The sequence below is a fragment of the Mustela erminea genome, chromosome 18 (assembly GCF_009829155.1).
Source record: "Mustela erminea isolate mMusErm1 chromosome 18, mMusErm1.Pri, whole genome shotgun sequence".
NCBI lineage: Eukaryota > Metazoa > Chordata > Mammalia > Carnivora > Mustelidae > Mustela > Mustela erminea.
In genome coordinates, this window is record NC_045631.1 from 4,359,642 (window position 1) to 4,385,911 (window position 26,270).

Sequence of the window (26,270 nt, forward strand, 5' to 3'; positions counted from 1 at the left end):
CATTTTATTTACGTATTTGACACAGAGGGAGAGTGAGAGAGCACAAGCAGGCGGGGTAGCAGGGGGAGAGGCAGACTCCCCCTGAGCAGAAAGCCTATACGGGACTGGATCCCAGGACCCTGGGATCACGACCGGAGCTGAAGGCGGACGCCAACCGACTGAGCCTCCCATTTGAACGGCTGACTCTCCCCGTTTTGAAAGAACCCCTGGCCTTGGTTTCATGATTCCTGTCTCATGGTGCGCTCTGCCTCGTGGGCTCCCTCTTCCTGCTTACCTGGGCGGGTACGCCCGGGACCGTCTCCCCGACACTTGCTCTCCTAGAATTCGCCTTTTTTCCTGATTTCGACGGTCGCCAATGTCCTAGAGACAACTGCCTTATCTCCCGCTCTGTATTCTCCAGAGCTCACGTGTGCCTCAGAACTTGCTTCCCTTTCCCATAAACCGGCTCCTGCCCAGGGCCCTTCTCCCCGTTTCTGTGCTGGCTTCCATTCACCTCAACCAGCTAGATGCCCACAAGCTGTTCTTGACGAATCCATGATGGTGGCCCATGTGGCAATGCCAATGTCAGAGCCATATAGGCATCGGGGAATTGGGGAGAAGGGGCCTCCCCCCCCCGCAATTCCCCTCTCCCTGAAATTCCTGCATGTTACCAGCCATGAGGGTTGCTGGTGAATTACTGAAGGAGTAAGACTCTTCAGTGTCCCTGGACTCCTATGTCCTAGTTCAGGCCCTTGTCATCTACAAGCCCGGTCCTCTCACTGCTCCCCGTAGGCACCTGCCATGGCTTCCCAGCGGACTCCTGGCTCTGGCCTCATGAACGAGGAAGAAAGGAACTTGTGTTGGGTACCTCCCCTGAGCTCTTGGAGGGCAGGGTTCCTCTCTGTATGCCCAGCACCATGCAGGGTCCCCACGCACGGACAGGCTGCTCGGCAGATGCTGGGGTAAATGAATGAGCAAGGACATCGATGATGCCCCAAGACTAAAACCAGGAAGCAACCAGCAGCTGTGAAGTAGGGAGGGCAGGGTAAGGCGGGGCGAGGGTCCACCTCACCTCCTCTCCATCATCTTCTTGAACTCCACCCGCATCAGGTATCCCCGGCAGACGGCCTGTGTGCGTGTCATCAGGGTCACAAGCTTCTCGTCCCTCATCTCCTCCAGGAGTCCGAGAAGCCCAGCTTTGAAAAACACCTGCGTCAGAGGAGAGACGAGCCCGGCCGTGTTCCCAGCTGCCGTGCAGGCTGGGGTCCTCCTGGGAGCCGGTTTCCACCCAGCCCAGCCCTCAGCCTTCAGAGCCATGGCCTGGAACCGGCCGTCCACTGGGCCCCACAGTGGCCTCTCCTGAGCTTGTTCCATAGGACATTCCCAGCCCCTCCAACCCCCATGACCCGATTCAGACAGAGCTCCCACATAGGAGGCAAGGACGAGCCCAGAAAGTACCCTCCGAGCTCCACTGCGCCCAGATTGGGAGAAACTCGCAGACGGCTCCTCAGGGCCACTTACCCATGGCCCACTCCAGCGGACATGCCAAGGAAGCAAGGACCCTTCGGAGGGCTGCGAGCCCCAGCCTGGCCCTTTCCAGAAGGCAGAGCTCTGCGGTCAGGCCAGGATTTGAAGCTGGCCTTTGTCCCTCACTGTCCTTGTGACCTTGAGCACCCCATGAGGTCAGGACTAGCCTTATGTCCCTCAGGTTAAGGGGAGGACTGAATGCCGGGTGCACAGAGGGCAAGTCACTGGGCCAGACCTCCGCGTGCTCCATAAATGGTGGGCATTTCTATCTGTTATTATCATTCCCTCCAAGTTTTCACTGTTCTGGAATCCTTGCTGCGTTCTCTCTCCTTGGCTTTCTCGTCCCACATAAAAGTGCCTTTGCTCTGCTCTCTTAGGACCCTAGAACTTTCTATTGCTTTCTTCCAGTGCTGGGGCAGGGGTGGGGTCTGGCTTCCAATTAAGCCTCTAGACACTTAAAAACCAACACGGGGACAGGATTCTCGGTCCCCAGACTCAGGCTCCTTCTGCGTGGGCTCCTGCGCAATGGGGCAGTCAGGTTGGCCACCAGCCGACAAGCAGCCCCGGGGCCACGGGTGATGCAGAGTGGAGGGGGGAGGTGTCCCAGCTCCGCGTGTTCTCACCTTGGTGTGCCCAAACCTATACTGTTCCCGGTCCACGTCGATGGAGCTCAGAAGCTTCTCAGAAGCATTTTTGCTGTCAATAAATTGTCCTTCGGGGATGGCACTGGCATTGAGGATCCGGTACCTGCAGGGCAGTGGGGGGTGGGGAGCGTGGTTAGTCAGTCACCTGCTAGCAGCTGGGTGTTGCAGAGCCGGGGGGGGGGGGGAGGGGTGTCTCGGGGGAGAAGGGGGTCTGGCCCACAGAGCTCGGAGGGTGATCCCTCCATGCAATTTCCTGAGGGCTGCACCCTGCTCCTTTCTGCCCCCGGGGCCTCACCCCTGCTGGGCCCAACCCATTCTGGGATGACCCATGGCCAGAAAGACCATAACCTCCCTGAGGACACGTGGACTCTGGAATGCCACCAGGGCTTAAGGGGCAAGAGTCTGCTAGCAGTTGGCCGAGCACACAGGAAGCTGAGAAAACACCTCACCCTCCCTCCAATCTGGCTTCGGAAGCCAGGTCAGGCCTAACAGGCCTAACTTGGGCCCCTCTGCATTGGCTTGGCAGTGCTAGCTTGGAAGGTGGTTTCCATCGAGGACAACATTTTCTGAATGGATTCAATCCCCGAGAAAGGCCCCATAGCTAAGACAAGGCCTGTCTTATACCTAAGACCAGGCCTTCTAGAATCTTCTTCTGCTCCAGCCTTAGGAGGACATGGACTATTGTACAGCTAGTCTGGGAGAAGGGGTACACAGCTGGAGTTTTGTTTTCAGAGGAAGCAGTTATCTGCATAAAAGAACCTTGAAATCATCTGTGACACGCAGACCTGTGGTCCCGCTACTCCTGGAGGGTCCTTGCCCCTCCTCTACTCCAGACAAGGCCTGGAGTTGTGGGGCACAGATGGCAGCTGGGAAGAGAAAGCTGGTCTAGAGCAGCGGGACTCAACTGGGGACAACTGAGCCCCACCCACCTGCACTTCTCCCCCTGCCCAGGGGACAGCTGAAATGTCTGGTGACATTTAAAAAAGTATATTTAATTTATTTATTTGGCAGAGAGAGAGAGATCACAAGTAGGCAGAGAGAGAGAGAGGAGGAAGCAGGCTCCCTGCTTAGCAGAGAGCCCGATGTGAGGCTTGATCCCAGGACCCTGGGATCATGACCTGAGCCGAAGGCAGAGGCTTTAACCCACTGAGCCACCCAGGTATCCCTGTCTGGTGACATTTTTGATTGTTCCAGTGTGGATGGGGTGTGGTTAGCTCCTGACAGTGTAGGTAGAGACTGGGGATCCTGCTAAAATCCTACAACACACATGACAATCCCCATAAGGAAGGATTATCTAGTCTAGAAGGTGAGAATCTCTGCTTTGAAGGCCCAGTTGAGGTGGAGGGTTGGGGCTGAGGCTGGGACCAGTTTGGGCTGGCCTGGCCCTCACTTTGGGCATAGCTCATCTCCCCCAGCTAGAAAGAAGGCCCATGGAAACCCTGGGAAGCTGTGAACTCACCCACCACTCAGCCCAAGGAGCCCTCAGAAGGAAAGAGACATGGGGATGCCTGAGTGGCTCAGTGGGTTGAGCATCTGGCTTCAGCTCAGGTCATCATCTTGGGGTTCCAGGATCGAGCCCCGTGTGGGGCTCCCTGCTCAGCGGGAGAGTCTGCTTCTCCCTCTCCCTCTGCTATTCCCCCTTCTCATGCTCTCTTTCCCTCTCAAATAAATAAATAAAATCTTAAAAAGAGAGAAAGAGAGAGATGCAAAGCCAGGTGACCTACCTCTGTTTGAAGTCTGCATAGAGGATCCGGCTGGGGAATCCTTTCCTGCAAATCCGGATGCCCTCGAGGACCCCGTTGCAGCGTAGCTGGTGCATGACCAAGTAGTGGTCCATCACGCCTGGGGAGAGAAGTAGTTGCCCATCACTCCCCCACGTATGTCAGGGGCTTTTCCTTTGTCTTTGACAGTCTGGCCACCGTGAGACATGCCAACACACCCAGACTTGAGCAGAAAGGGTTAACGCCACCTCTAAGAATGACGGGATGGACATAGTCTCACAGTAAGAGATAATCTCAGTCCCTGAGGACATGCAAGCATCCCATTCCTATGGGTCAAAAACCAAAATATGGATCTTCACCCTGTTGATGACCCTTGAGTCCAGCTAGGCTAGAATGAGTATGGATTGCCCTCTGACTTCCCATTAGATAACATGCTGTGCCCTTCTCTACTCAAGGTCAAGGCTGTAGCGTCTGCAGGCAGTGCCTTTAGTGGGAGCAGAGAAACAGAGCCAAGGACCGCTGTGCTTCAGAGGATGCAAGGGTTGAACGCGGTGGTGGTGGGGGGGTTCCTCTGCTGAGCGCTGAGCCTGAGGTCTGGGAAGGAAGAGGGGACACCAACATTGGGAGGAAGAAGAGGACCCATAGAGACAAGCCCTTATCGGGGACGCTCTTGGGTCACGCACAAACAAGGACTGAGAAAATCCTGTACTGGGGCTGTGTGCGTGGTTAGGAGCCTTCTTACGGCTGCATAATGGCTTTCCTGGTGCATTCCCTAGGTTGCTGGGGAGAGGGAGGCTGAAACTGTCTCTGACAGCTTCTGGAAACTTCTAGAAGGCTCACAAGTTTCCTCGGTGTCTGGGAGGAGAGGTGACTACTCACACCATTTTCAAGGCTCTGCTGCTGGACTGTGCCATTGGGTATAGTACTTTCTGGCCACATGTGATTATTAAAATTTAAATTCATTAAGATGAAAAGTTCATATTCTTAGCCGCACCAGGTGTACCATGTACCCAGCGACTGCTGTACTGGACGACACGGACGTGGAACATTTCCATCATTCCTGAAGGTTCTACAGGCCTGTGATTCAGTCTCAAGGGAGGAGTAGTTAAGACGGGAGAGACATCAGACACTCAGAGGACGTCTCGTGGGAGTAAACCTGACGGATTACTAAGTTCAGCTCCCGGGATTTCTCAGATGAGAATTTTGAGGGGGTTCTGATGCCAGCTATTTGCTAGCTGTGTGCCCCCAGTTCCTGGAGAGGTGAGGGCCCTGCTTGGTAGTCTCAGAGCTCAGACTGGGCTCCCTCCTTCCCCGGGGCCCCTGCTGTCACTGCAGGCTCAGAACTGAGTTGACTTCTCTCAGGGTGTCCCTCCCAACCCAGGCGGAGACAGTGTCTGGAAGGCCCATCAAGAACGGTCCTCTCTGCCCTCTGACTCACTTGCAAAACTTCTAAAAACTCCCCCGAGCTACTGCCTTGCCTTCCCTTTCTCAAGTTATCCCTCATTCAGCACCTCCAGCGAACTCTTTCCCCCTGCCAGCTCAGCTTTGCGGGCAGTTGTGTGAATTGTGTGTCTTAAAATGCAAAAAACTGCAAAAATTGCAAATGCAAAAATTGCATTTTTATGATGTTTGGCACCTTGGGGACTTGCGGACCCTGAGAGACTTCCCTCGACCCCGGCCACCAAGAGCCAGTTCCTAGGATGGCAGACTGCTCCCCCGGGAGCACACATCTCACTTCCAACAAGCTAAGACCCAAAGCCACGGTCCCCCAACCATTGCCTCATCGGGCTGCCAGGCTCAGGCCGGGCACGAGACAACCACGGCAGCCCCCACAGCCTGGGGCCCGCTGAGATGATTCAAACTCGCCCCTCCTGACCTGCTCAGCCTGCTGGCCCATTCCTCCCCACTTCCCTTGTGCGAGCGACCACCATCCACCATTTCCCAGAGCGTGCCGGCACTTTGGTTCAGCCCCAGCTCCGGGCGCCCTGGGGCAGGCACTTCAATCTCCTCTGCCTGTACACTCTCTTCTAGAAAAGGAAGAAGCCCCACTACGCCCTTTCCAAAGCCTCGCCCATACTCCTATACTACGGTCAGTCTATTCTCGGAAAGGAGAAAGAAAACGGAGCGGGGCCAGGACGGAGGAGAAGCAAAATGGAGAGGAAGGTATGGTGATGTCGTCACAATTCTCCTTCCAAGAGAAAAAGGCAGGCGGTGCATTGCCCAAACCCCTGGGGGCCCCTAGAGGCACAGTGTTCCCCAGCGAGGGGCCGTCCATCCCTGTCACCTGACACCTGCAGGGAAGTGCTTCTTGGACCCCACCTTTGATTTGTGCTGACACGGGCTCAAAAACAGTAACGGAAATCCGCTTTTGTGACAAGACAGCTGCACACAAGCCAACAATTTCATCTGATGCACAGCAACCAGAGAAACAGCTCCGTTCCAACCCTGGCGGAGAAGTGAGCTGTGCTGGGTGCACTGGGAGGGCTGCAGCCTGCAAAGGCAATGTGGGTCCTAACAGCGCGTTTTTGGCTGGTTTTTGCCTTCGACCTGGACTTCCACGGAAGAGTAGCCGTGGTTGTTTGGAGAATTAAAGTGCCTGGTTTTCCATAATAATAATAATAATAATAATAATAATAATAATAAAAATATAATAGGTATTAATGATGTACTTATACTGTAATGATATAAGCAATTATTAACATAGTAATAAATTAATATTTGTTATTAATAAATACAACAAATAAAAAAGAAATGACAAATAATTAAAATAAAATACTATAATAAAAATAAAATATAAATATAATAAAATAAATATGAATAAAAATGAAAGGAAATAAAAATTAATTTTTAATTAACAAGTAAACTCATTTCCCACGGTGTCATCGTTTCTCATACGCATTATCATACATGACATTATTATCATACTTCTTCTTCTTGTCATTATACTAATAACAACTGTTGGGATTATCACTGACAGCCAGACACACTGAGTGTCCACCAGGCACGCAACCCTGCCCGTAGTGCTTGACACACACTCATTCAAGCGATCCTCATGACAACCCCATCTGGCAGGTTGAGTGAATTAATATTTACAGAGTTTACACACACTCATTAAATAAATAAATGAATAGCTAAGTAAGAGAATGCATGCACGAAATGTCACTATAATCCTCATTTTATAGCCCAGAAAGCTAAAGTATGCGGCTAAGGGTCCCGTAGACAGTAACAGGTGGAGAGTAATTGCATACCGCCTATGCTCGGGAAACAGGTGTTTTAATTGCAGACGACTCAGATGCAGTGGTGTTCTTCGGGGGAAAGGAGTCACAGAGCTCTTTGAAAACCCCAGGAAAGTCACGGATCTGATATGCCTCTCTACCTACTTGACTATGAGGGATATGGACTTCAGAGTAAGGGTGCCGGATAAAACACAGGATGCCAAGGTGAACTTGAATTTCAAATACAGGAAATCATTGTTCAGTGTAAGTATATCCCAGTCACTGCATGGGTCATACCTACACGAAGACATGTTTCACTGTTTATCTGAAATTCGAACTTAATGGAGCATCTGTATTCGTATTTGCTAAGTCTGGCCGTGTCACTTCACAGATGATGTTGAGAGGAGGTAAACCCCACAACCCTCGGCTCCGGGAAACCCGCACAAAAGTACGAAGAAGTTTGCATGCGTTTTGGGGAGCCCTGTTCTGATGGATTCTCACTCACCGGGAGTCTTGGTCTCATTGGGAATCAGGCATCGCACAAAGTGAGGGTGAGTGCTCCTTAAGTTGGTCATCAGTTTGTTCAGATTTTCCTGGGATGCAAATCAGAACGAGCACATTAACGTCAGCAAACGTTTCATGGAGCACAAGAACAACCAAATGCAGAAGTTGCCGAAACACAAACCCTGAACACCGCGGACACGGTCTGGAAAGAGGAGCCTTTCTTCTTCCCGCCCTTCTTGCTTCCCCCGGAGTCACCTGGAGACAGACATGGAGGGTGGGTCAGATTCAACCCTGAGCCCTCCCCCTGATCCCCAGGGTTACTGAGATATCATAGACATAGAAATAATATTGCATATCTTTCGTGTTTGACACATGTCTATATTTTGAAATAGTCACGCTGTTGTCCGTACCTGGTTAGGATTACTTTCCTTGTGATGAGAACTTTTAAGATCTACTCTCTTGGCAACTTTTAAATATGCAACTGCCGTACATTACATCCCAGAACTTACTTATCTTATAATTGGAAGTTGGTATCTTTTGACACTTTCACCCAATTCCCCCATCCCTTGCTTCCGGCAACCACAAAGTCTGATCTCTGTTTCCATGAGAGATAGGGGTTTTTTTTTAGATTCCGCATATAAGTGAGATGGTACAGGATTTGTCTTTCTCTGTCTGGCTCATTTCCCTTAGCATCATGTTTTCAAGGTCTATCCATGTTGTCACAAACCCAAGATTTTTTCTCTCTCTCTCTCTTTCTTTTTTTAATGGCTGAAAAGTACACCATGTTTTCTTCATCCATTCATCTGTTGATGGACACTTAGGTTGTTTCCATGTCTTGGCTATTGTAAATAATGCTCCAATGAACATGGGGGTGTAAATAATCTCTTAAGGATAGTGATTTTGCTTCCTTCAGATATGGATTGCTAGATCATATGGTAATTTTGTTTTTAATTTTTTGAGGACCCTCCATATTGTTTTCCACAGTTGGCTGCACCAACTTACATTCCCACCAATAGTGCACTAGGATTCTTTTTTTTTTGGGGGGGTGGTCACGCCCTTCAAACCCTGAAATGGGATTTTTGGTTTTCTTTTGATGTCACGGAACTGAAGAGTTTTTGTTCTCTTTTGTTTTTTAAGATTTATTCATTTATTTGAGAGAGAGATCTGGGGAAGGGACAAAGGGAGAAGAAGAGAGAGAATCCCAAGGAGACTCTGCACTGATCACAAAGTCTGACATGAGGCTCGACCCCAGGACCCCAAGGTCATGACCTGCACACAAACCCACTGACGCTTAACCCACTGCTCCACCCAGGTCACCGCTTCTAGTTTGTTTTTAAAATAATCTAATTATAGGACAAATGATACATTATCTATATTTTTACACTGAGAACATTAATTTTTTAAATTGATGCATTTAAGACAGTCCATCATCTTAAAACTGTTCTTTGGTGATTATTTTTAAAAAATACAATGTGAATAAACTTAGCAAGTGATACTGGCTTGTGCAACCATTTTGGAAAACAGTCTGGAAGTCCCTGGAGAAAGTGGATACAGAGTTACCGTAAGACTGAGCAGTTCTAGGCCTGTGGATATGTACAAGAGAATTGACCCATGGGTATATACAAGAGAATTGACACCATAAGCCAGCTCAGAAAATTGTATACAAATGTTCATAGCAGTACCATCATCAATAGCCAGATATCCATCAACTCCCCAGGGGATAGACAAAATGTGTGTTTTCCGTGCCCTGGAATATTACACATCTATAAAAGAAGTGTGTCCCAACAAATCCAGGGAACATTCTGCTACACAAAAGAAGCCAGGTGCACAGTGGTTCCATTTACCTGAAATGACCAGAATAGGCCAGCCAGCCACCCCATGTCAATCTTTAAAAGCTATTTAAAAACGTGATACTGGCTCTTTTGTCCCCTGGGAGTCCAGGGACTTCCTCTTAAGGGAGAGGAAGCGTAAGAGAAAGAAAATTGGGTAATTGGAAACAGACAAATCCAGCTCTGTCTGACGATCACAACGGAATACTCGAATACTCGTTCTTCAAGGAGCAGCTCTGGGTCATAAGTAATGACGCAGAGCTTTGCACACAGTGGGGGTGGGTTGGGGAATTTCACCTGATTCTGCACCAGCGTAGTTGGAAAAAAGGAAGGACAGCAGCTTTAGGGAAGACTTCTGGTACAGCCCGACCACGGTCTCGTTCAGGGGGTCCTTGTTCTTGTCCAGCCAGCCGGCAATGTTGTAGTCCACGGTGCCGGCATAGTGGACCAGAGAGAAGTGGGCCTCGGCCTTGCCTTTGGCAGGCTTGGGCTTCTGGAAGTTGTTGGACTTCCCCAGGTGCTGGTCATAGAGCTTGTTCTTGAAGGACGTGTCTGTGGCCTTGGGGAACATGCACTCCTCTTCCAGGATGGAGAAGATGCCCATGGGCTGAAAGAAGGATGACAGACCATGACTCAGCATTTAATAGTGCGTCTCAATGACTCCATTGTCTGCAGGAGTCAAATACAACCTTTCTGGTGTTACCACTCGCTTAGGAGCACCTCGGGGCAGGGAGCTAGGCACGAGTAAGCGCTTAATGGATGCTTGTTGAACAAAAGAACATGGAAAGAAACTGTATGCATATAAATGTAGCTCACTTTTAGCAACAGGTTACCACCACTGCACCCTCCAAAAAAGGAACGTTACATACATAGACATAAAATGATATGAGTGATATTGAAACAATCATGTATGGATTTCTCAGCAGCCACCTTAGGAAGAGAAACTCATTCCAATAACACCAGTGCTCCAAACGGTATGGGAATTTCTTTCTTTCTTTTCTTTTTTTTTTTTAAGATTTAATTAATTTATTTTTTTGAGAGACAGTGAGAAAGAGCAAGAGCACTAGCAGGGGGAGCGGCAGGCAGAGGGAGAAGCAGACTCCCTGCTCAGCAGGGAGCCCAACGTGGGGCTCGATCCCAGGACCCTGAGATCATGACCTGAGCCGAAGGCAGAGGCTTAACCAACTGAGCCACCCAGGCACCCCTCCTTGGCTGTTTTTATAGTAACATTATGCCAGAACTCTACAGCTCCGTTGTCTGAACTCCTAGGGTCTTTGGACAAGTTACAAAGGTATGAATGGCCACTGTTCCTCCCGGGCTCCTGTTCCCATTCCTGGGAGAACTGAGCCCTTGGATCTTAACCAACCATGTATCTGTTTAGGTGTCTGCATTATGCATGCATTCCAAACACTTGTCTGTGCAAGGAGACTCAGCTCTCCGGAGGCTGGAAGAGTAGTGCAAGGATCACCATTCTACCCGCAGGGTAGAGTGAGAGCAAAGGGATGACGGTCTCAGCCAAGGAGGGACCGTCCCTGGGGGGCAGACTCTATTCCTCTACCTTCTCGATGAGCTCGATGCAGGCAGCCAGGTCCATCCCGAAGTCGATGAACTCCCACTCAATGCCCTCCTTCTTGTACTCCTCCTGCTCCAGCACGAACATGTGGTGGTTGAAGAACTGCTGCAGCTTCTCGTTGGTGAAGTTGATGCACAGCTGCTCCAGGCTGTTGAACTAGGTATTGCAAAGAGCAAGAGTTGGAGTGAGTCTGGAAAATCCAGTGGGGACTCTGCAAAGAAGACACAAAATGGAAGGGCCTTAAAAAGGCCATTTATTCAAACAACTCACGTCAAAGATCTCAAAGCCGGCGATGTCCAAGACCCCGATGAAGTACTGCCTGGGCTGCTTGGTGTCCAGCTGCTGGTTGATGCGGGTGACCATCCACAGGAACATCTTCTCGTAGACGGCCTTGGCCAGAGCGCCCACCGAGTTGGTCACCTTGAAGAAAGATCACCCACTCAACCCTCAAGGTTGAAGCATGAAGCCAATGAGGTCTTCAAGGTCAAAAGCGGTTAGAGATTGGCAATTTCGTATCGTCCAGCATGATATTAAATATCCCTTAAAGCACTTGCCAGCTTAGGACGTTCCCCTCCCTCTGAGAACTATCCCATTTACAAAAATAGTCTTCTATCAGCCGTGGTATTAACACATGACTCTAGAACTTGGCCGCACGTAACTGAACCGGAGGTGGACTACTGATCCAAGTTGGGTTGCACAGAGGGTTTTTCCTGAGAATTTGGAATTGGGATCAAAGACACTGGTCTCAGTCTCTATGGGAGGCTGAACTATGGAGATGGGAACTTGGGAGCTATGGGGTGACCGTGGAGAGAGCTTGTCTGCCCAATGAGGACACAGAAGAGAAGGAGAGCAATGACCGTCCATGGAGCCGCAGGGAAGGAGCTGCAGAGGGGCGGTCTGGCTCCAGAGGATCCTTCATTTTCTGGTTCCGGCCCTCCTGGTGCCTGACAACACTCTTCCATGTGCATTCCTTAAGCTACCCCTGGGGCCTAAGAACGAAATTCCTCTTAATGCTGAAGGCAGTTGCGCCTAGATTTTGGACACCTGCAGCTTAAGGAACTTTGGGATGGTGGTTAAAATAGCAGAATAACTGAGTCAGCTGAACTCACGGCAACTCCATTACCTGCTGGACGTTCTGCCCTTTGGTGACATACTCGTTGCCAACCTTCACCCTCGGACAACACAGGCCTTTCAGCATTTCTGCTGCGTTCAGACCCATCAGGTAGCCAGCTTTGTCAGCCACTGAAGGAAGAGGGCAATGTGGTCACACAAAGACGGCAGGGGCTGATGTGGCCAATCAGACCCTGGGGCCTCCCAGAAATGTTTGCTATAATCCTTTTTGGTGTTTTTCCGTTCGCCTATGTGCACCAGGACTGGGGTTGTCTGAGAAAGTTTCAATCTCATAGTCTAGGGGCACAGGTTTTCTAGAACTTTAGTTTGCCTTCTAGATGCAATCTTGAAGGTTGATCTTGACATGTTGATATTTACATTTTTTTTCTTTTTTTTTGGGAGAGAGAGAGAGAGCAGGGGAGGGGTGCATGGAGAGGGAGAGAGAGAATTCTAAGCAGGGTCCATGGTCAGCACAGAGCCTGACGTGCAGCTCAATGTTCCAACCCTGAGATCACGACCTGAGCTGAAATCAAGAATTGGACGCTTAGCCGATGGAGCCACCCAGGTGCCCCTAAATTTCATTTTTAAGAAGATACAGTTACACAGTTATATTGGAGTCTGCTAATTAAAAAAAAAATGGCGTAGGAGTAACGGAGGCACCATTTTAATGGTTCACAATATATGTTAAGCAGCTTCCTAAATTCCTGCAAGATGCCACGCTTATAGCTGAGAGAGAGCTACAGAACTTTGATCCAGTCTTCAGATGTTGGGAAAAGGTCAAAAGCAGTTGATAATTGGCAATTTCATATAGTTCATTGGGAGTGTGGTTGACTTTGGGTCAGATCTGGCTGCCCGCACTGAGCTCATCAAGAAGGTAGAGAAATATTGTTTCTCTAGGAGTAGCTCCTCTTGGTTGGGACCATTACTTTATTGCTGGCTGGGGAATTGGGCCAATAAAAATCCAGGACTGTATTTGTCAAGTGTTTAATAAGAGGCCATGTGTATGCTTTCCTCTTTGCTTAAACTATCCCTTTTTCCTGCTCTGCCCTTGTAGGTGGATGGGATTCTTCTAGTCATTTACACTTCAAGGCTTTGGGTGATTACATCTTCCTCCTCATCCCTGACCTGCCTGTGCTCAGACAGGCAGGAAATTCTGCTTGCTTCCCCTTTAAAATAGCTGGCATCTCCCACAGGGTCCCACACTTTTGGGAAGCCTGACCACTCACCGATTAATTCCCATGAACTTCCCCTCCTAAGCGGACAGCTCATGGCTTCTGACTCCTACCACGAACATTCTAAACCATATGTCCTGGCATTCAAGGTCTTCTCCAACTGATACCAAAATAACTACTTTTTAATCCCCATCTCTTATACATCCTTTCTGTAGCCAAAGAGGACCCTACTGCTGTTCAGTCCCCTCACATTTCTTCCCCCTCCCCCTTGATCATCATGTGTCCTCTGTTTAGACTGCCTTCTCCCCCACAACACCTTTGAGAATCCTAGCCATCCTTCAAAGTCCATGTTGGTGCCTTCTTCCTCTAGGAAGCCTTCCCTGATTGCCCCAGTCAGAAGGGTCTCTTGCTCTGAACAGAGTTTCTCTGCTGCCCCCTTATCTTGCACCACTCCACAAGCGGGATTCCAAGATGGCCCTGAGGATTGCCCCCCCCCCCATACATTCTTTGCATAATCCCCTCCCCTTGTGTCAAGGGTGGCACTGGTGAATATGGATGGGCTATTCATTACTCCTGCGATGAGGTCCCTAGTCAGTCCACTTGGAATTAATAAAAGGAGATTATCCCGGGGAACCATAGCCTAGTCAGGTGAGCCTTTATGGGCAGTGATAAAGTCCCATATGTTTTCCTGGTCTTTCTTTCAAGGCTATTATTTCCACCTATCATGGGGGGTGGTGTTCAAGACACACTGTGGTGATGTTACAATTGGTAGAACTATTGGAGATGAACCAGCCTGTCCCTTATAGACCTTGTAACAGTGTGAGAGATGACGCGGATGAACAGGGCGCATGGTGGGTGTGTCCTGATGCCAGGAACCCCTCCCACTGCCCCCTGCTCTGTTCCCAGGACCAAGCAGAGGGGGATGGGGAGACCATCCAGGTGAGAGTCATGGGGTAGGGGGGATCCGTATACCAGTCCTGGGTTCAGGGTCAGGTTCAACGGATGTCAGAGCGGTACTGAAGGCCATGGGAAGAGGAAGCTCCTTCACCTGGCCCAGGTGCTTAGGACCGCATTCTGCTTATGTGCACAGAGAGAAAGGGAAGTTCACAGAACCATATCCTCTCCTCAATGTCTACCTTAAGGTAACAGGTGACTGTGATGGTGAGAGGTAATGAGGTGATTATTCATTCACAAGAATGATAACTTTGGTTTGTCAAGGATCCACCACTATAGGAATCCTTGACAGAGGGAGTGGACTTCCCCAGGGCAAGTACAATGAGCTTTGGACACCCCACATCCCATTTGAGGGACTTCCAATGAGCACCTCTCGGGAGGAGCCCAGAGCTCACCTCACAGGACCCCGGCCACCCATGAACACAGGGACAGTGTCAGACGCTAGTCTCTGCCCAGACACAGTTACCTTCGGTTCCGTCCGGCTCGGCCTGCTCCTCCCGCTGCTTCTGCTTGAACTTCATGTTCCCGTAATGCATCACGGCCCCCGTGAGCTTGTAGATCCCCACTTTTTCCTCTGAGCTGAAACCCAGGATGTCAATGGCGTTCTAGGAGTTAGAAAAAGGACAGTCATCCCAGGGACTCTGTTGTCCTTGGGAAAGACCTCACCCTTTGTGCACAGCCCGTGAGACAGCATTTGCCCAAAGAAGTGGGTGACGAGGCAGTTTGTTAACTTAGGGGTTAAAAGCCATTTCTTTAACATGTTTGTGTGGGAGGGTGGAGATTATGGGAAGAAAACGTGAATACTCCGTTTTCTTCCATCCAACCAGAACTGATTTAAATCCTTTACATAGATTTGGGGCTGTTTTCTGGATGAGGCCACCGGGAACCATCATGTGATACCAGGAGAAGGAATTCTCATGGAGCGTGTCTGAGAGATAGTGTCTAACACCTTGAGAGTCTGGCATTACAACCCAGGAATTCCGGTGTTGTTCAGAACTGAGACAATACGACGCCCCAACCCATTAGAACTGGAAGAGAAGGTCGTCGAAGAGAACGCCATCATTTTTCAAAAAAGAAAGGGGCAAACTTCTGCAGGGGGGCTGTGCCAGGCGAGGGGTGAGGCACCATGCATAGGTCGTCTCACTGTGTCGCTGTGAGATCCTCAGAGGTATGCAGATCTTTCCAAAGTCCCAGGTGAGACCTGAAGTTCTAACAGGCTAAGCGACCTGCCCAGTTCGCCCAGGTAGCAGGTGATAAAGGTCTGTCTGGAGTAAGCGCTCGGTCACTTCAGAGTCTACAGGTGGTTGCTGACTTGGTTTTATAGCTACTCGGCCTGTCTTCTACCGCAAAGATTTCAACTAGAAAATCCTTCTCTGGGGTACAGGTATTGATTATGTAACAGGACTTGCAGCTTAAACAATGCTCACTCAAGGAGGGACTGACATGCATGGAATGTGTCTGGGGAGGTGACAGGTCAGGGTCAGCAGGACGGTATTAGACAATGAGGCACTGTTGAGGGTGGTGCCCCCTTTAGGAGAAGGGGGGTCCAGGCTGAGAGCCAACCTGGGTGAGGAGACATTCTGAGCCTCAGTGGCCTCCTTGACCCCATATCCCACCCCATCTGATGCATATTTGTGTCATAGGAAGAGGCCGCTGTAGGTTAAAAGGAAAGACCTTTCACTCCACTTTGAAAGGAACCAGGTGAGGACGTTACTTTCTGGGGAGCCTGCTGGGGAAGGCAGACCCCCAGAGGGAGCACTCCCCCTTGTACTCGGCCATAAACCATCACCCAGGAGAAGCTCCTCGGGGGATTAATGGCTCAGAGATGGTGTCTATTAGTTAAAAAAAAAAAAAAAAAAAAAAAAAGGCGGGTTCTGGAGTGGGCAGATCTGGCTTCAAATGTTCTGTCTTTGACAAAGTGTCTTGAAGCAAATTGTGGGTTTTCCTTCTAAGACTCAGCTTCCATCTTTGTAAAATGGGGGCATTTTACAAGAGGTTTTTTTGGGGGGGCGGGGCTTAAACGAGATAAAGCACTCATCTCAGTTTCCAGCCCATGTAAGTCCTCGGTGCACTTAGTTACTGTTACTATTCTAGTTATCAATGTTGGAAATACTTCCCAGAGCTAACGGTAGGAGGCCTGACAGGTGCGCCGAGGGCGTGTGGGAGCTGAGCATGAGCCTGAGGGGGACAGGTAGCACGAGGCGTGGAGCTTCTCCTCCTGCAGACTGGGTAGTTTTTTTTTTTCCTGTTTTACACTTTGCTATATTTTTAAAAATTTCTTAAAAGAACCGTGCAGATGGTTTTGTACCTTGAGAAGTTCCAAAAAAACCTTTAAAAAACCTTATACGTGCAAAACCCAACTCTAACACACTACAGAATGGAACTGGAGGCCTATTTTGGAGAACTTCCTATCCCCCCATGGCATCTCCTGGGGTGGAGGTGAGCAGAGAGGGGTCCCATCCGGACTAATTCCCTGGACATCTTGAACTCTGAGAGCTCAGGTCTGATCACTGAACATCCCTGAGTCCCAGTTTCTGACGAGACCGCCAGGGTGCCTCTCAGTTTACAAACTCAGTAATTTGTGCTGAAAGGAAGAAGGAAGTGTGTGCTTACATCAGTCGCTAGAAGCTCTTCACTGTCGTCGATGCTGGCCACGGTGACCTCTCCTTGGCTCACGAAGGGGAAGTCGAAGGGATTGGTTGAAATGAGGAGTAAGTCTGCGAAACACGAAGGTCCCCTTAGCGTCTCACGCATGCGCGATGCACTCCGTTTTTCCAATATGACTGATGTGGAGGATGAAACCAATACCCCCAAGAACTTACCAATGAGTTCCGGCTTCTTGTTCGACAAGATCTGGTAGAAAATGTGGTAGCTTCTCTCGCTGGATAACTGAAATGTCACTCTGGATTTTTCTAAGAGATCTAAGGGTAATAAGAAAGAATGTGGTTTCAGGTTCCTGGGTGGTGTGTCTCTGTGGCCAAATACCGCTGTGCCCAACACGGCGTTGAGACTCACAGGTTTCAATGTCCGCTGATGCCAGCTTTCCTGTGGCTCCAAAATGAATCCGAATGAATTTCCCCTGTCCAATGGCAGGTTGACAGACATCACAGTTATTTTATTTAGATGGTACCGTGGCTGGTTTTCGCCAGGTGCTCCCAGTACAGGTGGGAAGAGTAGGGTCAGGGAGGGAGTGATGATAGAAGTAAGGACTTCCCTCCTCTCTAGCTATCTGGCACCCAGAATCCCCATGCTGGCTTACCCAAGACTTAGAGAGTTCTACCCAAAACATCTGGTCCTGTTCCTCCAATTTTGGGAGGAAGGTGCCCTCTCCAATTTCTGCTTGGGATCACCTTACTCTAGACAGTCCCCTTGGTTTTTATCCTGCTGTCTGGTACCTGGATTCCCATTCCCAAATGGATACCTTTGATAGGGCTGGTTGGACCATCTTGCCAACTTACTTACCGTCTTTCCTTCCTTCCTCCGTCCATCCCTCCCCCTTGTCTCCTTCCTTTTCTTTATTTCTTTCTTTTGCTTACTTTCTTACTTTCTCTCTCCTTCCTTCCTTCCTTCCTACCACGTCTGGGTGTTCCTTCTGAGATTTCTTGCTTTGGTTTTCCTTGTTGCTTACATTAGGCAAACCTAGCTCCCAGACTCAGGCCAAGCTCCCTGGCTCCCAAAATACACATTCAGAGTCTGAGTTCTCCCCTTTTGAGGGGAGGCAAGAGGTGAAATTTTATGAGCGACTGGTTTCTACCACACTGTGAGCAAATCTGAAGGCAAAAATCTTGCCTTGTCCATCCACCCACAGAGTCTGGACTGTAGTCAGCACTCCATTATCTTCTCACTATTTTCCGAATGAAGCTTGGGGAGAGCTGGTGAAGGGTCAGTGAAGGCGTGAGTGAAGTGTAAGTGTTGGTTTTCAATATTGCTAGCTGCTGGGTGGAAAAGGAAGTTTTAGCCTGCAAATGTTTGTTTGATGAGTGGAAGGTGGACAGGCTAACCGGGGTGATTGTGACTTCTGGGTCAGGGCCAGGAAGAGAGACCCAAGCACTTAATAAATGAGAGTAGCAATGGGGGTATCCAAAGATATTGTCTTCCATTTTAAGCTGGAGCCAGGTTAGCTCAATTCTTAACTTGGTGCAAATATGTGCACCATATATCTGTTGGGTAACGCACACCCAGACAGCCTACAAGGAAGACATTTTAGTTGTGCACTAGGAAGACAGAAGTGCAGACGGGCAATGCACAGAGGACCAAGGGAAAGAAAGAAAGGTCGGGGCTCATAGCCCAGTCTCTGATGGCTGCATTCACTTTCTCCTCAGGGACCATTTCATCCTTGAGAAGCAACAACAAAGCACAAGCTCGAGATTATCCAGGTCCTGAGAAGTGTGGAGTCCTGACAGCCTCTTGCAACTACAGGCATAAGCGAGGGCTTTGTGTTGTGGTAGTCACTCATTCCGTGGTACAGTGAGGATAGGTAGAGGGCTGGATGTTTATTTGCCCATGGGGGAAGTAAAGGCCTCTTTGGATGAGGGAAACTTAAGCCAAATGTCGAAGGATGGAACATATCCTTCAGTATCTACAACATCAACATATTCCCACGTTTTGAACTCTCCTGCTTTCCCCAGGTTTCTCCATCTCCCAATGCCTTCTGACCTGGAGGAGTTCAAACCTGCTCACTTAATTCAAACTCAGGTTTCTATGGCTGATTAGCCAATGGAGATTGCTCAATAGACTTCAGCATTTTAAAATGCTTCCACTTAGTGAGGCCAAGTGCAGCATAAAGGAATTGCTCTCTACTTGCGGAATTTGAATCACCATGACTTCCGGATGTTCTGAGGTGATGAGCCCAGTTAGGAATGGACAGATAAATCCCTCCCCCCCCCCCATATTGCCAACAATGAGCCAACATGTTTTTCAGTGTATCTTATTATCCCAGCAGGGCTCAGTTGATCCGAACCACTTAAGGGTAGAATAAAGCTGGCTATATTCTAGTTTATGTGGGATTTTTTTTTTTTTTAAATATAGCATTTGAGGAGAGGATTTGGTTCTTGGGGGGGTGGTGGTGGTAGTTAATATTGGACTGGGTCTTACAAATCTTGAGGAGTTGTCATTCCTCACAGTCTTGGCGTTTCCAAAGGCCTCAAGTAGGGGGTTGGCCTGGATGATTTGATCTTCCAGAGTTCCCTAATAATAAACAAGAAAAAGCAAAGGGAGGACTTTGGAGTGTCCTCTGAAGGAGCCCACGGTGACTTAAAAGTGTGGATGCTCTAGGCAGGGCCCAGGGAGAGACGCTAACCAGCCCAGCCTGGTGGCCAGTGTGGATGGGTGAAGGCACCCATGGGCTCGTGCCCACCGTCCAAGGAGGCTTCGGAGTTCCATCCCAGAGAGAGTCTTAGCACAGCATCAACGTGACTCTATCCATCCCAGATTCCAGGTTTCCTCTTGATTTTTCAGACCTCCTTTCCTCTCTGATAATGCTCTATTATAAATCATGGATTTTTAGAATACATACCTATTAGAGTATGGATCATGACCCATCTAATATAGACATTTGGATTCAGAAGTATATATAGAATTGAACAAAGACAGTCACTCAAGGGATTGTACAATAGGAATTGTGGTTCTCAAAACAATTTTTTAAGTCGCAAGAAATATATCATGAGAATTTTTGCTCAGAAGTTGGCTTACAGGGATGCCTGGGTGGCTGGGTCAGTGAAGCGTCTGCCTTCAGCTGGGGTCATGATCCCAAGGTCCTGGGATTGAGCCCTGTGTGGGCTCCCTGCTCAGCGAGGACGTCTGCTTCTCCCTCTCCCTCTGCCCCCGACTCATGCTTGCCCTTTCTCTCTCTCTAGTGCTCTCTCTCTCAAATAAATAAATAAAATCTTAAAAAAAAAGAAGTCTGCTTAGAGAAAGCAGAATTTTTACTCCCAGCCCCACCCTACCTCCCGCCCCTCAACTGCTTATCCTTCTGCCTCCAGAGCTGTTTTCAAATTTCTGTCCTGCTCAGTGGTTCCCAAAGTGAACAGTGGCAACATGATAGAAATACAAAGTAGCAGGACTGTTCATGGGAGTTAGGAAGTTCAATCAGAAATCAACCACTCCCCCACCCCTGCGCACCTTGCCCAAAGCATCCCTTCTTCAGGGGAAGCGGCTCACAGTTCCTGGGCTGTTGTTGCAGATGGAGCCGGTGCTACCACCTATGTCCACGAGGTGGCACCACCTCCACCTTGCCCCTCAAGCCCTCTTGGGACAGACCCTGTCCCCAGCATTCTGCTGAGCACTGAGCCCTACCATACACTTGGTGCTCACCCCATCTTTACTTGTCCTTACTCCAGCAAAACTCCAGATTCAGGGAGCTCCTCACCTGCATCTTGCCTGGCTGCTGCTCCTTCTTCTTGTCCCCAGTGACCGCAATTGTTGCAAAGTACTGGATGACACGCTTGGTGTTCACGGTCTTGCCCGCCCCGGATTCTCCGCTGTGGAGTTAAAAGCAAGTATGATAGAAGAGTGGAAGGGCCGGCTCTGGCTTCCAAGTCATCGTGGTGTGAACTCAGGTTACTCACGTGATGAGGATGGACTGATTGTCTCGATCTGGAAAGGCAGAGGGGAGAAAACGAAATAAAGAAACCGCAAACACACGGAACAAAAACATAGGGCAGCATTCGGGGTGAGTGGACTATATGGTGATGCTGTGACTAGCAGTGTAAGGATTTGGGTGTAGCTAATCTTCCTCGAGACAGCTTGTGTAGATTTCCGAACGTGGGATGTGTAGCCTGGACCGCATGGCAAGTGAACAGAGAATCCCACAGCGGGAAAGTGATTCTGGTTCATAAATCTTCAACAGCTTGCCAGGAATTTCTCATCTCCTTTTTTAACGTGGAGAGCACGACTCAGACTTAGGGTTCGTGGGAAGGGGCAGCTTTTAATTAGAATCTAAGGGCACTGACCGGTTGTCACTGGGTTTTTCTTTTTATCTTGACTCTATACTTGTGGAAGGTGATCATGGTTTTTCACTTACAAGCACTTGTGAGTTGAGTTGTATGCCCTCTACCCAAATTCATTCGTTGAAGTCCTTACCCCTAGGACCTGAGAATACGACCTTATTTGGAAACTGTGTCACTGTAGTTGTTGTTGTTAGTGAAGATGAAGTCATATTGGGGGCACCTGGGTGGCTCAGTCGGTTAAGCCTCTGCCTTTGCTCAAGTCATGATCCTGGGATCCTGGGATCGAGTCCTGCATCGGGCTCCCTGCTTAGTGGGGAATCTGCTTCTTCTCCTTCCCCCTGCTTGGGTACTCTCTTTTGCTCACTCTCTCTCTCTCAAAAATAAATAAATAAAATCTTAAAAAAGATCAATTCATACTAGAGTGGGGGTGGCGAATCTATAAGACCGTGTCCTTATCAAAAGGAGGAATTTGGAGAAAGGTGCACACAGGGAGAATACCACCTACAGGGGACTGTTTTGTGGTACTTTGTCAGGCCAGCCCTAGGAAACTCCTGCAAATAGTGCTGTCCATCCTCCTTTGAAAACTGATGTAGCTTCAGCCGATTCGAAGACCTATTCTTAGGTGGGCAGGAATGGCTAGGCTTGAGTGTGAGAGAGGGAGGGCTGAGGTTTGGGCAACTGGAGGTTTAGTGGAGGACTCGAAGCGTCTACAGATCTCACAGGCTTGCTTCTGCTTCTTGAGTCTGCACCAGACCAAGTCAAGTGAAAGGGGAACAGATGAAAGTGACTCAAAACATAGTGACATGGCAGTATTACCACGTGTCTATTTTCTGTGCCATTCTGGGAATTTAGGGAAGAGAAAGAGGAGCCCGAGTCTGGGGAAGAAGACAGTGCGGGAACACTGCTATGCCCAGTTCTCCAATTTTGCACCCTAGTGGCTAGTAATCTAGTCTCTCTTCTTCTAGGGATGCTCATGTAGGCAGGGGCGGGGCAGGGGGAGTTCTTTGGGTGTGTGGGCAGGACATCTCCCTGCATGCCGCATTCCCCTGAATAAGCAGGTGCACAGCATAGCTCCATTGGGGAATACTGGCCTATGCACTGTGGCTTTTTTTTTTTTTTTAAGATTTTATTCATTTATTTGACACAGAGAGAGAGATCACAAGTAGGCAGAGAGGCAGGCAGAGGGGAAGGGAAAGCAGGCTCCCCGCTGAGCAGAGAGCCCGATGCAGAGCTCGATTCCAGGACCCTGAGATCATGACCTGAGCCGAAGGCAGAGGCTTAACCCACTGAGCCACCCAGGCGCCCCTGCACTGTGGCTTCTAATGGGAGACATGCATCTCTGGCTTCTTTTCATCCTGAAATCACTGGAGTCTCCTAAGGTCACCTTGACCATAGCCCCATTCACAGGATCAAGGCCTCCGAAGGGTTTGCATAATTAGCTAAGAACCAGTCCAGTTAAAGGGCTTGCATAACTAACTAAAAAAACTGTTGTTGTTGTTGTTTTTAAATAGGTATTGAAGAAATCGCTCACCGGTCAGCATGAACTGGTAGGCGTTGTCGGAGATGGAGAAGATGTGGGGCGGGGCCTCCTGGCGCTTCTTGCCTCGGTAGGCGGCCACCACCTCGGGGTTGTACACCGGCAGCCACTTGTAGGGGTTCACGGTGACGCAGAAGAGGCCCGAGTAGGTCTGGGAAAACCAGAAAATGCAACATGTGGATCCTGTCTTTACCCAGAGGGATAGACGGAATAGGGAGAGACTGAAGGGTGCTCACGTAGATCATCCAGGCTGCGTAACGCTCTTTGAGGTTGTACAGCACGGCGGGCTCGTGCAGGTGGGTCATCATGGCCATGTCCTCGATCTTGTCAAATTTGGGAGGGTTCATGGGGAAGACTTGGTCACTGTTGAGAGTGAGTGTCTGGGGATTGAGAGGAAAAGCACAGGATGGAGACGAAAGCCAACGCTCTCAGCCCCGCTCTACTTGGTGTGGTGGAAGGAGGGAGAGACGGCGGAGTAATCACCCCCCATCCCCCATCCCCCGCCCCCCGCCGCCCATGACCATGAATAGCTTCATGGGTCATTTCCATTCCCAGAGATGATCCACAAATAACTGTCCTTGATTAACCCAATTCTGGTCAAAGTGTATAGCCAGTTCAGGTCTGATGTCCCAACCTTCCTCCCCCCCACCCCCCCACCCCCAGTCAGCATGTCATTGTGTATGCCAAGAACAAGTTACAAGTGTGCACAGCAACAGAGCCCTTCAGCCCTCAGGGTCCAGGTTGGACTCAGGATGGCCCAGACCGAAGCAGATTGCCTCTCTTTACCCCAATTTGCTTTGAAAGTTTCAACAAGACAAAGGTTGGAAACTTGGAAAGGAATACTCCAATGTATTCTGTGCATTTCCACTTAAATACTTTCTGCTCACGTAGGTTCCTTTGTCTGCACTATCTTCACCGAAGTTATGTTTAGAAACCCTCAAAGTTCAGCTCAAGTCATGTCACTTCCATGACCTGTTGTCTGTCTCCCCGTCTTTTCAACAGTTCCATAATTTCTCGCATCTCTGCTCTAGGTCTTACAACATTTGAACTTGCATCATGGCCCGTGGCTGAACAATATTTCTAAGACTATTACTTAATTTCCCTCCTCTGGGTTCACCCCCTCCTGACTCCCCATTCAAGCATACGGCTGGGTCTGCATTCCATGACTCAGAGGTAGAAAAATAGGGTAGCAATGAGAAAGAGCCTATAGGCTTTCTGGCTACAGTTTTCCCAAAGCCCAAGACCTTAGAAAAGCTTTGAGGGTTTTAGCGAAAAGACAAAAGGAGAGGGATTTGTTTGGGACATGCCAAATCCCTTGAGGAAAGGAGATTTTTTTTGCTCCACTGTCCTCATTAGAGACACCCAAAGTAGCACAGGGAAGATGGAAAAGTCTGTGCATCCGGAAGCTTCAAAGACAGGGACTTGTTTCTTAGCAGATCATTCAGAGTTGGGGTGGGGGGTGGTGGTGGCAGTGGTTTGATCCTCAGTGTGGTACTGTGTGAGGTCCTGAAAATGAGACACAACCATGGGACAGGATCCCGAGAAGGACTGAAGAAAATTTATTTCCCTCCCAGTGAAAAGAGGCTGACATTAGAGGTTAAGTTCTTTAAACAAACAAGCAATAAAAGAAATATCTGCTTCATATGCCTGAGTTTGTGAACTGAGAGTCATACCTTCCAGGCATATCTTTTTTTTTTTTTTTTTTTTTAAAGATTTTATTTATTTATTTGACAGAGAGAAATCACAAGTAGATGGAGAGGCAGGCAGAGAGAGAGGAAGGGAAACAGGCTCCCCGCTGAGCAGAGAGCCCGATGTGGGACTCGATCCCAGGACCCTGAGATCATGACCTGAGCCGAAGGCAGCGGCTCAACCCACTGAGCCACCCAGGCGCCCAGCTTCCAGGCATATCTTGATTCCTACACTAGACAGTAAACTGTGGGAGGGCAGGGGCTGAGATTTGCTTGCACTGCAAAGGGATGGACGCTAGACGTGGTGGGTGTCCAGCAAATATTGAATTGAATGATGCATGGTGATTCTTGACATGAAGCTAGCCATCACTTTCAGTGCTTGATCTGGAAGTCACTTTGCAGCCTAAAGAGGGATATTTGCAGGGCCCACCCAGCAGCGATCAGCATCAACCTCCCCCTTAAAGGGTCCAAACTCTGTTGCCCTCAACTTGCCCTTTCTCCAAAGCAGACATCACAAAAACTGTCAAAGCCCATGTCCTGGAAAAGTGAAAAAAGTGGAGTGAAAGTGTTTGGGATATGAGCTTTCACTGGTGACTTTGCTACGGAATAGGTAAGTGTACATAATGTTCTATCTTCAGATTCCTATGGACCTGCACGCGATTTCTAATATCCCAGTCCAAAGGCAAAGGAGGATACCCAATTGATTGAGGACATCTGAGATGTATACTTACTCTGTCATCCAGGGTCTTGACCGTGACTTTGTCATTCTCCCTGCTCTGGATCATACCTTTCACGTACATTTCCTTATCATCCACGGCAAAGCAGGCTTTTTTAGAATCAAACGGGCGGTTTTGTGCCTCGATTCTCTCCTTCTCTGGCTTCCGCAGGTAGGGAGCTGCTTCTCCAAAAATGGCCATTTCTGCATCAGAGCTCATGACTGCAGGGGGTTCTGGGAAGACCACAGAGATGGCTGAGTCTGGAGCTTGCAAAGATTCCTGAATGGGAAGGGCACCACCCTGTTATTTCCATGCAGACAGGGGGCCCAATCAAAAGTTCCTGGGATTCATTTAGCTCCTGGGGAACCTAGAACAAGGTCTGGGGACTTAGGGCAAGTGGGAGTGAGCTAAAGGAGAGACCGTACTCTCAGAAAAATATTTGAGGGGTTATTTTTACTCCTGATTGCTGATTTGGGGGGGCTCTCTGTTAGTTCAGTCCCGCGCATGGAAGAAAGTCTGAACCAACAAGAATGAGCTTAATAAAGGTGAGTCCAGTGAAGAGGGATTTGGGAAATACTTCCTTAATTACACCTCATGTTTAAGACCCATGATTTCAGTGTCATCCCCAAATCTTAAGGGCATCTGCAAAGAATTATTGGAATGTTGCTAATTCCTAGTAGAAATCTCAGATGGCCCAATGTCACTCTCTCTCCAAGTCACCCCCCTTTTCTTGGTCCCTTCTCTGGTTTCCCCTGCTTAGAAGCCAGAAAGATCTGGCTTTAAAGCTCCAGCGCTGAACTCGGTCAAACCCCTTAGTTTCTCTGGGCCCTTGTGTATTTCCACTCAAAGTGAAGTAGCAAGTCGAGCTCATTTCTAAGGCCCCTGTATATGGTGTGGTTCTCAGATTCCTTTTCTGCTTCTGCATCTGATTGTCCAGCGCGCTCTGGATTCTGACCCCTGGACCCCTCCAGTACTTCTCCCCACGTTGCTTCTCTTCCCTTGTCCTCCCCTTCCTCTTCCCCGTCCCACTCGCTCTCCTATAACTGATTCTAGAGTGAAGACGCACACACGTATCCCCATAGCTCTCTTAAGAAAAGTGCCTACTTTTTTAATAAGGCTTTTTACGTTTCCCATTAAAAGTCAGAGAATTGAAC

The 26,270-nt window shown here is 49.1% G+C and overlaps 1 protein-coding gene across 1 annotated transcript in view; it reads right to left on the bottom strand.

Moving 5' to 3' along the window:
- The window catches only part of MYH13 (myosin heavy chain 13), a 46,850-nt gene extending 21,501 nt beyond the window's left edge, over positions 1 to 25,349 (bottom strand). Inside the window, exons 1-19 of the mRNA XM_032320457.1 lie at positions 25,132 to 25,349; positions 22,949 to 23,092; positions 22,707 to 22,863; positions 20,795 to 20,822; positions 20,596 to 20,707; positions 19,323 to 19,415; positions 17,244 to 17,307; positions 17,051 to 17,149; positions 16,842 to 16,945; positions 14,695 to 14,833; positions 12,116 to 12,234; positions 11,263 to 11,412; positions 10,978 to 11,148; positions 9,717 to 10,026; positions 7,772 to 7,845; positions 7,592 to 7,679; positions 3,875 to 3,992; positions 2,130 to 2,253; positions 1,052 to 1,188 (exon numbers count right to left, since the gene is read on the bottom strand). Coding sequence (XP_032176348.1) covers positions 1,052 to 1,188; positions 2,130 to 2,253; positions 3,875 to 3,992; positions 7,592 to 7,679; positions 7,772 to 7,845; positions 9,717 to 10,026; positions 10,978 to 11,148; positions 11,263 to 11,412; positions 12,116 to 12,234; positions 14,695 to 14,833; positions 16,842 to 16,945; positions 17,051 to 17,149; positions 17,244 to 17,307; positions 19,323 to 19,415; positions 20,596 to 20,707; positions 20,795 to 20,822; positions 22,707 to 22,863; positions 22,949 to 23,092; positions 25,132 to 25,335 — 2,435 coding nt within the window. The 5' untranslated portion in view covers positions 25,336 to 25,349. The remainder of the gene's footprint in view (positions 1 to 1,051; positions 1,189 to 2,129; positions 2,254 to 3,874; positions 3,993 to 7,591; positions 7,680 to 7,771; positions 7,846 to 9,716; positions 10,027 to 10,977; positions 11,149 to 11,262; positions 11,413 to 12,115; positions 12,235 to 14,694; positions 14,834 to 16,841; positions 16,946 to 17,050; positions 17,150 to 17,243; positions 17,308 to 19,322; positions 19,416 to 20,595; positions 20,708 to 20,794; positions 20,823 to 22,706; positions 22,864 to 22,948; positions 23,093 to 25,131) is intronic.
- Positions 25,350 to 26,270: the final 921 nt, after the last annotated feature.